Source organism: Tenrec ecaudatus, chromosome 7, assembly GCF_050624435.1.
Source record: "Tenrec ecaudatus isolate mTenEca1 chromosome 7, mTenEca1.hap1, whole genome shotgun sequence".
Classification (NCBI taxonomy): domain Eukaryota; kingdom Metazoa; phylum Chordata; class Mammalia; order Afrosoricida; family Tenrecidae; genus Tenrec; species Tenrec ecaudatus.
Genome location: NC_134536.1, coordinates 9,611,017 through 9,623,436, shown reverse-complemented (window position 1 = coordinate 9,623,436; position 12,420 = coordinate 9,611,017). Strand labels below are relative to the sequence as shown.

General features: G+C 55.4%; 1 protein-coding gene across 2 annotated transcripts in view; it reads left to right on the top strand.

Moving 5' to 3' along the window:
- Positions 1–12,420, top strand: part of SYNJ2 (synaptojanin 2) — a 128,486-nt gene that overhangs the window by 32,609 nt on the left and 83,457 nt on the right. For both annotated transcript variants that reach the window (XM_075554328.1, XM_075554329.1), the window contains exon 2: positions 3,186–3,272. In XM_075554328.1, coding sequence (XP_075410443.1) covers positions 3,186–3,272 — 87 coding nt within the window. The remainder of the gene's footprint in view (positions 1–3,185; positions 3,273–12,420) is intronic.

Here is a 12,420-nt window from a genome sequence, read left to right as displayed (position 1 = left end):
CTCAAAGCATTTGCTCTCCACTTAAGCCCCTTGCATCAGGTCCTCTTTTTTTTTCCCCTCCCTCCCCTTTCCCCCCTCCCTCATGTGCCCTTGGTAATTTATACCTCGTTATTTTGTCATATCTTGCCCTATCCGGAGTCTCCCTTCCCCCCTTCTCTGCAGTCCCTCTCCCAGGGAAGAGGTCACATGTGGATCCTTGTAATCAGTTCCCCCTTTCCAACCCACTCACCCTACACTCTCCCAGCATCGTCCCTCACACCCTTGGTCCTGAAGGTATCATCCACCCTGGATTCCCTGTACCTCCAGCCCTCATATGTACCAGTGTACAGCCTCTGTCCTATCCAGGCCTGCAAGGTAGAATTCGGATCATGGTAGTTGGGGGGAGGAAGCATCCAGGATCTGGGGGAAAGCTGTGTTCTTCATCGGTACTACCTCGCACCCTAATTAACCCATCTCCTCTCCTAAACGCCTCTATGAGGGGATCTCCATTGGCCGACACTTGGGCCTTGGGTCTCCACTCTGCACTTCCCCCTTCATTTAATATGGTATATATATATATACATATACACATATATACACACACTTATATCGTTGTTGGTTTTTTTTGCATGATGCCTTATACCTGGTCCCTTGGCACCTCGTGATCGCACTGGCCGGTGTGCTTCTTCCATGTGGGCTTTTTTGCTTCTGAGCTAGATGGCCGCTTGTTCACCTTCAAGCCTTTAAGACCCCAGACACTATCTCTTTTGATAGCCGGGCACCATCAGCTTTCTTCACCACATTTGCTTATGCACCCATTTGTCTTCAACTCCTGTTACTATTTCTTAAGGGTTATCTATCTTGGCTTTCATGTCCCGAAGGGACTTAATTATACAAAAGCACACATGCAGGTCTAGATTAATGAAGTAAAACAAAGACATGGTAGTAAGGAGAGAAAATATTAAAGAACTAAAGGATAGTTATGTGGTTCATCAGTGCTCTACCGCACCCTGGATGTGTAATTCCTTCCATGTGGCCCTTCTGTGAGGGACTGTCCAGTTATCTTACAGGTGGGTTCTGGATCTCCACTTTGTCCACACTCCTTCACGTCAATATGGCTGCTTATTTTTGAACTTCTGATACCCATTCACGTCGACACTTCATGATCACACAGGCTGGGGTGCTTCTTCCATGTGGACTTTGTTGCTTCCCTGCTAGATGGCTGCTTGTTTAACTTCAAGCCTTTAAGACCCCAGATACTGTATCTTTAATAGCTGGGCACCATCAGCTTCTTCACAACATTTGCTCATGCACCTGCTTTGTCTTCAGCGATTGTGTTGGGAAGGTACCATACATCACCACATTATTAGAACAGATGGTTCTTATACTGAGGTCAGATTTAAGTAGAGGCCCAAAGTCCATCTGCTTGCTTGTTGTGTACACACACACACACACACACACACACACACACACCGGCAAATGCACCTGCATTTACATATTTATGTATATACATATCTGTAGCTATACAGATATGTATCTATCTTTTTCGAACTCCCCGAGGGTGTGCGTGTCCTTTGATATTCGAACACGGTCTTCAGGCACATGATCCCATGGGCTCTTCCCTGTGAATAGCACATGTACCGTGTGAAATGGATGCCCGCCTCCAAAGGACAAGTCTTCCTTCTCATAGCATGCTTGATAGGAAACCGGGCTGTCATTCCTGTCCCTGTGCTCCCAGCATCTCAGACTACCAATAAAACTGTTAAGAAAAAAAATAACCCAAAGCCAACGTGTAGTATTTTTAACAGTTTTATTAGCACTTCATCTACGTGCCATGCAAATCAGTAATTCAATCAGACAGCCTGTGGTCTTTTGAGAAGCAGATGTCAGTACAGCTGGATCTGGTTCTATTTTTGTTGTTTTCTTCTCATACAGCAGTTCTCAACCTGGGGGTCGAGACCCTTTTGGAGCTGTGTCAAATGACCCTTTCACAGGAGTTGCCTGATTCATCACAGTAGCAAAATGACAGTGATGAAGTAGCAATGAGAATAATTTGATGGTTGGGGTCACTACAACATGAGGAACTGTGTTAAAGGGTCGCAGCATGAGGAAGGTTGAGAACCAATGTTCTAGCGGCGTATTGAGGTATGATTCGCACATAAGACAATTTACCAGTTTCAAATGTAGAATTCAATGCCTTAACTTTTTTTCTTTTTAAATTGTCCCGGCGTGTGATATATCACCACAATCTAATTTTAGAACATTCTTATCCAGCCGGAAAGAAGCCCCATGGTCATGCACTGTCGCTCCCTCTTTCCTGCCCTCGTCCCCCTATGTGCCCACTAGTCCACTATCCCTCTGTACCCCGCCCCTATCCTGGAAGCTCACGTCCCAGAACTAGACAGCAGGTGGCCTCCTGTGACCGGCATTCTCAGCAAGGAGTTCGCTAGGTTCATCCAGCGTCTTGTTCTCTACATTTAAACTCGTGTTCTAATTCTACACCTGCTGTGGAATGCATGCCTGCTCGTGCCTCAGGAGATCTGGCCCCCCAGGACTCCCAGAGGTGCCTTGGGGTAGACCTGAACCTCCAACCTTCCTGCCTGTGAGTGGCCAAGTGCATCATGGCCGGAGCCCCTGCTTCGAGTGGCCCTTCACCCTGCATTGGCCGTCTCCTGTTATTGAACTAGACTGTTTTGGCCAGGGCGTGGGCAATCCCTGCCTCTGGAGATCCCACCTGCCCTGGCCTCGGTGGGGGTGGGAGTGGGGGTAGCAGGAGGTTTGCATCTGGCTCCAGCCCTGCTCACCTGGTGGCAACCATAGTCCTTACTCAGATCCTGGGTGAGTGGGCCCCGGGGTGGGGCGGAGGAGCGGGAGGGACAGTCCCTCTGGTAACACTGATGGAAGGAGCCCTCCAAATGGTTAATGCTGACTCACTCCTGAGCATATGGGCAGGCACCGCTTCCTGGTGCAACACCGGCCAGAACCACACTGCCTCAGGCCGTCCCGGGACTGGGGTCTCTGGAGCCCGGGGGTGCTGTCAGCGCCTCTGGGGGAGAGTCCCCACCTTGGAACTGCCACCAGTCTCATCTGTGGGCTGAGCCATTGTCTTCTCTGCTTCCTCCTTGAGTGGGTGGGAGCTGCTCGGTGCTGCTGGTGGAGGGGCCGGCAGAGCTGCGCTGACAGCCGGGTGTGTGCTTCCCTTCCAGCCCCGGAGGAGAAGGACGTGATTAGAGGGCAGTATGGGAAGCTCACGGACGCCTATGGCTGCCTGGGCCAGCTCACGCTGAAGACCGGTAAGTGCCCTTTTCCCCGGAGGGGGAGTGTCGGGTGGGGGGGCTGCGGGGCTCCTTTCAGGCTGGAGCATCTTTTCAAGCGTTTCTCTGTCTCCGCTGCGCCTGCTGCTCTGAGCCTCACCTGTCTGCGCAGGTGGAGGTGGGAGCTCCTCAGGCTGCCTGCCAGGCCGGGCTCTCCCCCAGATCTGGTCTGGTGGGGGTGTCTCCCCGGGGGGTGCTTTGTGGTGTGGGGGGCCTGCGGTGGGGGATGGAGGCCAGGGGTGTAAGCCGTGGCGCCCCCGGCCTCACTTTATCAAGCTCCCTTTCATTTGCCTGTGAAGCCTCACATCCTGTTTGCTTTGGGGGAAAAAAAATCATGGTAAAATACGCATCGAATCCAACATGTGCCAAGCCACGCTTGTTCTCCGCGCAGTTCAGTGGCGGGGGTTCAGAGCCTCGGGTCCGGCGGCCATCATCACCGCTGCCCCACTGTCCATCAGGGCCGCTGCCCTGACTCCTGGGCTGCCCTAAGGGGAGAGGAGCGGGGTCAGCCAGGGTGCCTGAGTGTGAGACGCGGGCTGGGCTGGGGAGAAGAGTGGAAGCTGCGTCCAGAGAAGGGGGAGAGGGGCAGGGGGAGAAGTGGGCGGACAGCTCAGCGTGACGGATGGATGTGGCCCCAGCTGGTGGGACTGCTGGGGGCCAAGCTGAGCCAGGCTGTCCCTCCATCATCCACTGCAGGTACCCTTAAAAGTCCGAGGGTCAGAAAGCTGACCGAGAAGCATTACGTTGGCTGCCACTTTTCTGGGTCTTTCTTTCCAAGGATGAATGTCCCTGGAGTCTGACCAGTGAAGTGATCGTTTCCGGATGACATAGTTGGGTGCCGTCCAATTGGTTCTGACTTGTCACGACCCTCTGTTTAGCAGAACAAAACACTGCTCTCTCCGGCACCAGCCTCGCAATTGTGCTGACATTTGAGCGCATGGCCACTGCCACCGGCTCCGTTCGCCTCGTCGAGGGCCTTCCTGTCCGTCACTGCCTGTCTCTACTTTACCGAGCATGATGTCCTCCTCCAGGGACTGGTCTCTCAACCACATGTCCAAAGTCTGTGCCGGGAAGACTCACCATCCTTGCCTCTGAGGAGCATTCTGGCTGTGTTTTCCAAATCAGATCAGTTTGATCCAGATTCCCGGATTGCGTCCCAGAACAAAACCACCATGTGACCCCCGCAGCAAAATGCATTCTTTGGGTGTCTGCTTTCTGTCAGATGCCAGATAGATACCTTCATCTGCTGAATTCTGCACACAAGCAGTCGTTACAGTGATGCATCTTATCCTTGTCTGCCTGCTAGCGGAATGTCATCAGCTATGCCGCCCTGGTCGTGCCGCTCAGCTGCTAACCTAAAGGTCAGGGGTTCGAACCCACCAGCGGTCCCACAAGAGAAAGGATCAGGTCAAAGGTCACTGCATGGAAAACCCCACGAGGTCATTCTTCTCTGTCTCCTGCGGCCGCTGTGAGTCAGGATTGAGTCCAACAAGAAGCTTGGTGGGATTCAAACTCACATCTAGCTGCCTCCACACACTGTTATTTTATTCTGCCCCCTAAGGGGGCAGCCGTGCCTGCGGCCCTGTCTACAGCCAGGGTGATAGTCCCCAGGGCAACAAGCCCTCGGCTCAGCGGTAGGCTCCTTGGCTTCCCTCTGAGGCCCCGGACTCGAGTCCTGGCCGCGCTCCTCAGGCTCAGCTGCGACTCCTCTGTGGTTCGAGGGAGCTTGCAGACCGAGATGGGCTCACAAGAAATGCAGCAGCCAGGATCTGACCTGACAGCCGATGGCAGCTAGTTGCTGCACCCTCCCGGCAGCCTGTGGGGTGACAGTAAAGCCATGGCGCTGCCATCGAGTCAGTTTCTGCTCACAGCAGCTGTCTGGGACAGGGTGGACCGGCCCCTGTGGGTTTCCCGGACTGTCACACTTGACAGGAGTAGACAGCCTCACGTTTCTGCCGTGCAGCACCAGGATGGTTTCGAACTACTGATCTGGCAGCTGGCAGTCCAGTGTGTAACCCACTGTGCCACCAGGCTCCTACCTATACAGGAGGTGCAGTTCTTGCTCTATTGGACCAGGTACAAAGCACTCCGGGTAGCACACCAAGTGTTAGACTGCACCTTGGACCACCCGCTGCTACAAGGGAGAAAGATGAGGCAGGCTGCTGCCATCAAGAGGGCTGGCGCGGGTGCCGCCAAGCCTGCTACAGACAGTGCCCGGCCCGTGCTGTCCTCAGACTGCTCTCCTGTCTCCTCCCATTGTTGCAGCCGCGGTGTCCGTCCCTCGGCTCGAGGGTCTGATGGGGGCAGTTCTGCGCGGCCTTATTGAGTCTGTGAGTCAGAGCCGTGGATTTATGTCCTCAGACTGTCAGGGCTGCAGCTCGTCCGTTGTGGGACCGTTCCCCGACTCTCGCCTCTACGACGCCAGCTGTCTCGGAGTCGTTGGAACGTCGCACCAGCAGCATTGTTCGTGGTACCTGAGCTCACAGTGTGTCTCACAACTGGTGGGGACTCGGAGTCGGCCATGTGCTGACCCCGCCCACGTCCTCGAGTGAGAAGCCGGTTTGGCGTTTGGGGTTAGAGCTGTGGGAAGGGGGGGTGGGTCTCTGTGCTCTGTGAATGGGGCCACCATGATGGGGGGGTGCCGTTTAAGCACATTTCTTCCGAGATCTAAGAGAGCCGATGACAAGCAGGCACCAGGAAGGGGTGGGAGACAGATGCTACACGGTTACCAAGGAGCAGATGGTGAGAGAGACGGAGAGAGAGAGCCTTCCGCTGAGCGGTGCCCTGAATTCACACCGCAGCCTGCTGCACTCTGAGACAGAGGAGCTCCCTGAGGAGCAGTTCCACCCGGTCCCGGGTGGCTGCTGGGAGTCGGACCTCCTGGGTGGCCGTGAGAAAATAAATGTCTGTTCATGAAAGTCCTCCCTTGAGGCATTTCTGTCACAGCTGAGACGCTGGTTTCCAATCCGCTGCCTGACCTGGTCCTAGGTCTGCGTTCAGGCCTGTTCTGCCCTATCTTTCCGGAGGGGAATCTAGCCTGGCTGGGATTCCAGAAGAGCAATACCTCCCCCACATCCATCGAGCGAAGACCAGATGGGCACTCTTATATAGGACGGGGGTCGCCCCCCAAAGAACATTGAATAGAAGGAGCCAGTGGTCTGTGGGGTCCTCAGCCCAGTGTGACCTTGGGGACTTCAGCAGGATTGTCATCAGTGCCATGTCCATCTACCAAGGCCTCCAGACACCTGCCCTACCCCCACCCCACCCAGGAGTGAATGGCTGCAGCCTCTAAGGGGTGGGTCAAGGTCGTGGTGCTGGGTGACTGGGGCTCGGGGAGTCCCAGACAAGTCCTAGACTGACGGACGCCCTGGGCTCAAACACGGCAGTCGTTGTGAGGATGCTGTTATCCACAGGGTCGCTATCAGTCGGAACCTACTTGACAGCATCTCACAACCAGGGAAAGCAGCCTTTCCTGTTAGAAATTGAAGATTCGTGCACAGAAATGGCCCGCCCCAAAGCTTTCTCTGGAAGCCCCACCCGCCTGCCTGAGATGCCAGCAGCCGCTTCCCGAGGGAGATGCCACATGAGAGCAGGAGAGCAGCTTCTGGAAGAGCTCAGCCAAGGATTGAAAAAGCCCAAGCCAAGCCCTGGCCTGGAGCCCCTGCTGACTCACAGCGGCCCCGGAGGACCGGGACTGTAACTGTCTACCGCAGTAGGAAGCCACGTCTTTCTCCTCAAAGCAGCTGGTGGTTTCAAACGGCTGACTCCGTGGTTGGCAGCCCAGTTCATAACCATGATGCCACCAGGGCTGCCCTGCTCTGAACCTGCACTCCCAGGGCCTCCCGCTCCATAGCCCCCGGAACGCCACCCAACCCTCCCGGTCTAGTGAGCTGGGCGCCTGCAGTTGTGCAGTGCACAACCTGTGAAGTTGTATGTGACAGCTCTAGAAAGGTGCTTCTCCCCACCCCCCACCCCCCACGCCAGCGACGCTCCGGTTCTCGTAGCAGCCTCCCAGTGGACTGACCTGCATTTGTTCACTCGCTCTCCATCTATCTCACCGGATATCTCAGAGCTCTTCAAAGACCAGAAGGCGGGGGGCGGGGGAGGGGCTGTGGTGGCCTGGTGACAGTGCAACCCTGGAACAGATAGGGAGGCCTCCGGGGGTTCCGTTCCCTGTCCCCATGAACACCGCAGTCCCCATGACCCTGTCGCAGGGACTGGTGAGGGGGACTGAGTGGGTATGGCCTGCAGAGGGTCTTCTTGGGAGAGAGGTGTGGAGAGAAGGTCCTGAGCTCCTGGTGGCTGGCTGGGACACTGACTCACGGGGTGGGGTGGGGCTTTGGGGGGCTACTTAGTGAAAATTCATGCATCAGGAAGGTTGACATCTCCCTTGTAGCCTTTGGCAGGTCAGGGAACATGGGACTCTCTAGCAAGTCTTGAACTGGGATGACTTTGCCAGTCTCTTCTGGTAGGTCCCATTGAGTTGGTCCCAGCTCATCGCCATCTCGTGCACAACAGAAAGAAACAGCACCCACCCCTGCCCACCCGGTGTCAGGGCATCCTCAGGGTTGTTGCAGCCACTGTGTCAGTCCATCTCCTTGAGGGCCTTCCTCATAGGCTGATCCCCACCTTCACGCCAAGCACGGTGTCCTTCTGCAGCTACTGGCTCCTTCTGACAGCATGTCCAAAGCACTTGAGACGAGCCTCACCACCCCCACTTCTGGGAAGCATTCTGGCTGAACGTCTCTCAAGGAAGATTTGCTTGTTCTTCTGGCCGTCCCTGGTACGCTCAGTGCTCTTTGCCTACAGCCTGATTCAAATGCATCCTCTCCTCTGTGGTCTGCCCCGTGCACTGTGCCACTTCCACACGCGTCTCAGGGATGGACACGCCAGGGCTTGGTCAGGCGCACCTTAGTCTTCAAAGTCACCTCTGCGCTCTTGAACAGGTTAGAGGGAAGAGTTCCCCCCTGCAGTACATCATGTGTTTATTTTTTTTAATCATTTCATTGGGAGGTCTGACAGATATCATAACATTCCATAGTTCAATCACATCAAGCAGTATTGTGATGTTGTACCACAATCAGTTTCAAAACATTTTCTTTCTTCTTGGACTCCTTGATAGCAGCTTCCCTTTCTCCCCTCCCTCCCCCAGGAACCATTATTATTAATTATTACTATTATTATTTTGCCATATCTTACACCATCCATTATACCCTTTCACATGCAATTCTGTTGTTGGCTCCCCTCAAGTGGGGTTATACAGTCTTCAATGCTATCAGCTCACACCCCACCCCCATTCTCTTCCCGTACCCTCAGGGAACCATTACTCTTGTTACCGTTTCTGAAGGGTTCTCTATCTTGGCTCTCATGTATAGAAAGATCATAATTATACAAATGAACATACACAAGTCTAACAATATTAACCCTATGATGCCTGAATTTTTAATTTCAGGGGGAAATTTTGCTTTTATGCTTCACTTTCATAGTTATCAATATGTACATTTTAATTAAATGTTATGAAATGTCACGCTCGGTGTTATGGGGTTAATGAGGTCAGACCAAGCAGTCTCCCCAAGCTGTATCTTCAGGGCCATCCTGCAGTGCCGTCATTAGGGAGAGGACTTCAAGGACAGCCCTGCAGTCATCTCTGGGAACGAGCTGCTCCGAGCGGGAACATCACCTCAAGGATTGGTACAACAGAATGAAGTCTACTCTTGCTCTCCCTCTCCCGTGGAGATATATACCATACCCTCCCCTTGGGTGGGTTAGTGCCCTGACTCCCCATTGGTTGGTTTTCTCCCCCCGCCCTTGATGGGCCTTCAAGGCATATGGGGGGGGTGTCTTTTACTTTCTTGACTGCTGCTTCCATGAACAGTGGACCCCAGTAAAATGAAACGCTGGATGCCTTCAACCTTTTCTCCATTTATCACCCTGTCACCTGTTGTCCAGTTGTGAGGATTGAGCCCCACCCATAGGAAAGGCTGTCGTCCTTGAGCTCCATCAGCAAGCGCTTCAAGGCCTCCTCACTTTCAGCGAGCAAGGTGATGTCATCTGCAGGTTGTTAATAAGCCTTTCTCTAATTCCGATGCTGCATCCTTCTTCTTCATACAACCCAGTGCCTCTGACTCTGCTCAGCGTACAGACGGACAGAGGGACGAGGTAGGGGGGGAGGCTGTAAAGGAATACGAGTCTTGGAGCAGTGTGTTGCCGTGTTGACGCCCAGTGGTGTGCTGGTGGACCCTTCCCATCCAGCTCTCCACTCCCCCAATGAGATGTGGTGCTTGCCCTTCCCCAGGGTGGAAATACATCCACCGTGGTGGTTTTAAGCCGACGCCAGGTTGACTTCCACGAGCACCAGCTCCCACCCGCACATCCACGTTCTAGGAGGGGTGGCGGTGGGTTTGGCTTGGCTTGGGGCTTTCCCTTCTCACTCCTTCATCCTTATTTTCCTTCCGTGCTATAAAAGAAACACCTGATTTCTCCCTTCTGGAACCTTCCAGGAGGTTAATACCTGGAGGATGCCAGACAAAGGGACCATTCCGAATGAGGCTGAGGGGTCAGGGACGCGGGCAGCACATGATTGGCAAACCAGGTGGGATCCGCCTGTTGGCACTGAGAAAACTCGGAGGCAGCCTGAGTCAGGGTGCCAGGTGACAACATTCACAGGAACTTTGTGGGTGAGTCATGGGAGTTTGGGGTGTTTTTTTAAACTCAAGTGACAGTTCTGTCGCAGTTCTTTCTACTTCCATGGGCTCGCTAAGGCGTGTCTTGGACCTGAGGTGCTGCTGTAACGGTTATGCCACAAGTGGGGAGCTTGAATGAATGGGAACCCCTTCTCTCGGTTTAGGAGGCTGCAGTCGGAATGCGGGGAGCTGGCCGTCTCATGAGGAAGGTCCTTGTCTTGTGTCAGCTCTCTTCCTTGGCTGCTTGGTGACACCGATAAGCTCTGGCCTTGCTCCTCCTCCGCCTCTGCCTGAGCTGCTGGTGGGTTCAAACTGCCGACCTTGCCGTTAGCAGCCCCGCGTGTAACCACCAGGACTCTTTGTGTCTCCCAGCATCCCTTGGGAAGGAGACTGGCCTGTCTTGTGTTGTCACGTCAGGGCTGAGAGTGTGCTGGGAACCGTTGTCCACTTACAGCTGTTGGACACGGCGATGGGAACCGCGGTGTCCGTGCAAGCACGAGCACGAGCTCCATCGGCCAAGCGCGTCTCCAAGATCCCACCAAGCAGAGTGGCAGGGGGGCTGTTGAGCCTTAACGGGGGCAGGCTTGCAGCTGGGTGCTAGTGAGGATGGGCTGTGCCACGTGGGCAGGTGATCCACTGCCCCGGTGACAGGGGCCCAGGTGCTGTGTGACTGCAGGACCGTACAGCATCCTTCGGCAGGTTGGGGAGCTGCTTGTCTGCCGGGAGGTGGGAGTCGCCCTCAGCTGGCGTCACCTGCCCAGGTGTCGTCACCAAGAAACAGGTTGGAGCCAGGGTCTTCTCCCGTGCCACCTCTTGGTGCCCTATAAAAAGGAGGTGACAGCTCTCCTATGGGGTGGTTGAGAGGCTTACTTAAGTTACCAAGTTCCTGGCACTTGATAAGCACTGCCCAGATGTGTTGACTCAAAAGCACCCTCGCTGCCATCGGGCCGATTCCGGCTCATAGACACCCACAGGGCAGAGCAGAACTGCCCCCCGTGGACTTCCCAGACCGTACCTCTTTGTAGGAATAGGAAACCTCATCTTTCTCCCACCAAGCAGCTGGAGGTTTCAAACTCTTTACCTTGTGGTTAGCAGCCCAATGTGTAAACCACTCGGCCACCGGGACTCCCCCAGCTGTTGTTGAAGCGTGGGGCCCACAGTGTCCCCAGGTGGTGGCTTCCCTCTTCTCTCCTGTGTGGGTCAGGGTAGACCTGTCCTCCAGTGACGGCATTTTCAGAAATAGATCGCCGGGCCCCTTCTCAGCCAGGCCCCTCGGCGTGGACGCCCTCCTCCTCTCTCCGCCCTCGGTAGCTGAGTGTGCTCACGCGTCAGTCAGGACGAGGCAGCTCTCCTTCCTCCCTGTATTTGAAGCGCTGTGAATGCCTGCCTGCCTGTGCAGCGCTTCTCTCGCGCCGCCCCCGGCACCGCTGTCCTGAACAGGAAACGCGTCCTGTCGTCAGAGGAGCTGGCCGCTAGCCAGGGACTCATCTCTCCCCTCTCGCCCCCACCCCACGCAGAGGCTGTTGAGGGGGCGGTGTTCAAGATCAGCTCCCCAACTGGAACGGAGGGACTCAAAGTAAAAATTTCCACACCTCTTCCTGCAGGCTTTGTGGTGGGCGTGCCGGGCTGGGCACAGGGCCCTTCTCGGGCCACCAAGGGACGCTGGGCTGGACTCTCCTGCCCACGCGCCTCACCGGCCACAAGAGACGGGGAACTGGGAGTTTCGCTCTGGCCAAGGCTTGGGGAGTGTGGCATCCTCCAGGCAGCCTTAGGAGCATGGCCACACCCACCTGCCTTCCAGAAAGGACACCTGCCCTGCCTAAGAAGCCGTGCCCCAGAGGCCTTCCACTGTGGCGTTACCTGCGCCTTCGCCAACGCACCAGGGGCCTTGGCTTTCCTTTGCCCCCGCGGCCTGGGCTGTCAGCTCACACAGCCATTTCCATTTCGTTCCTGAAGAGACCGGAGGGCAGGGCTGGGGCTCTGGGTGCCCAGGACCCTCCAGGTCTCGGCCTTGGGGCCATCCCCTGCAGGATCTGCCTGCTGCCCGGTCACGTGCAGGTGACTCTCCCTGTGTCCATGAGGCGGTTCAGAGGGACTCACTGCCTTCGTCTCCTCAGCTAGGGGTAGGGAGAGGCCATACTTGAAATGCTTACCTGGAAGAGGCCCAGAGGGTGGTTCGGGGCCAGTGGGGCCTCTGGGTTAAAATCATGTTCCAGGCACAGCCAGTGTGCATGCTCAGTTAGCACGCATCCAGCTGGGGAGGCCTGTGTGCTTCTGGGCCGCATGCTGAGTGCCCTGTCTGAGAACAGGAAGCAAGGCCTAGTGATCTAGCTTTGGAAGCCAGCGGTGGGGCAGAGTGTTGCCCCACTGTGCCTGGGCTGCCGTGTGTGTCATTTGCCCAAGCTGATGGTGCTGGGGAGCCCCCACCCCCGGAGAGTGACTGA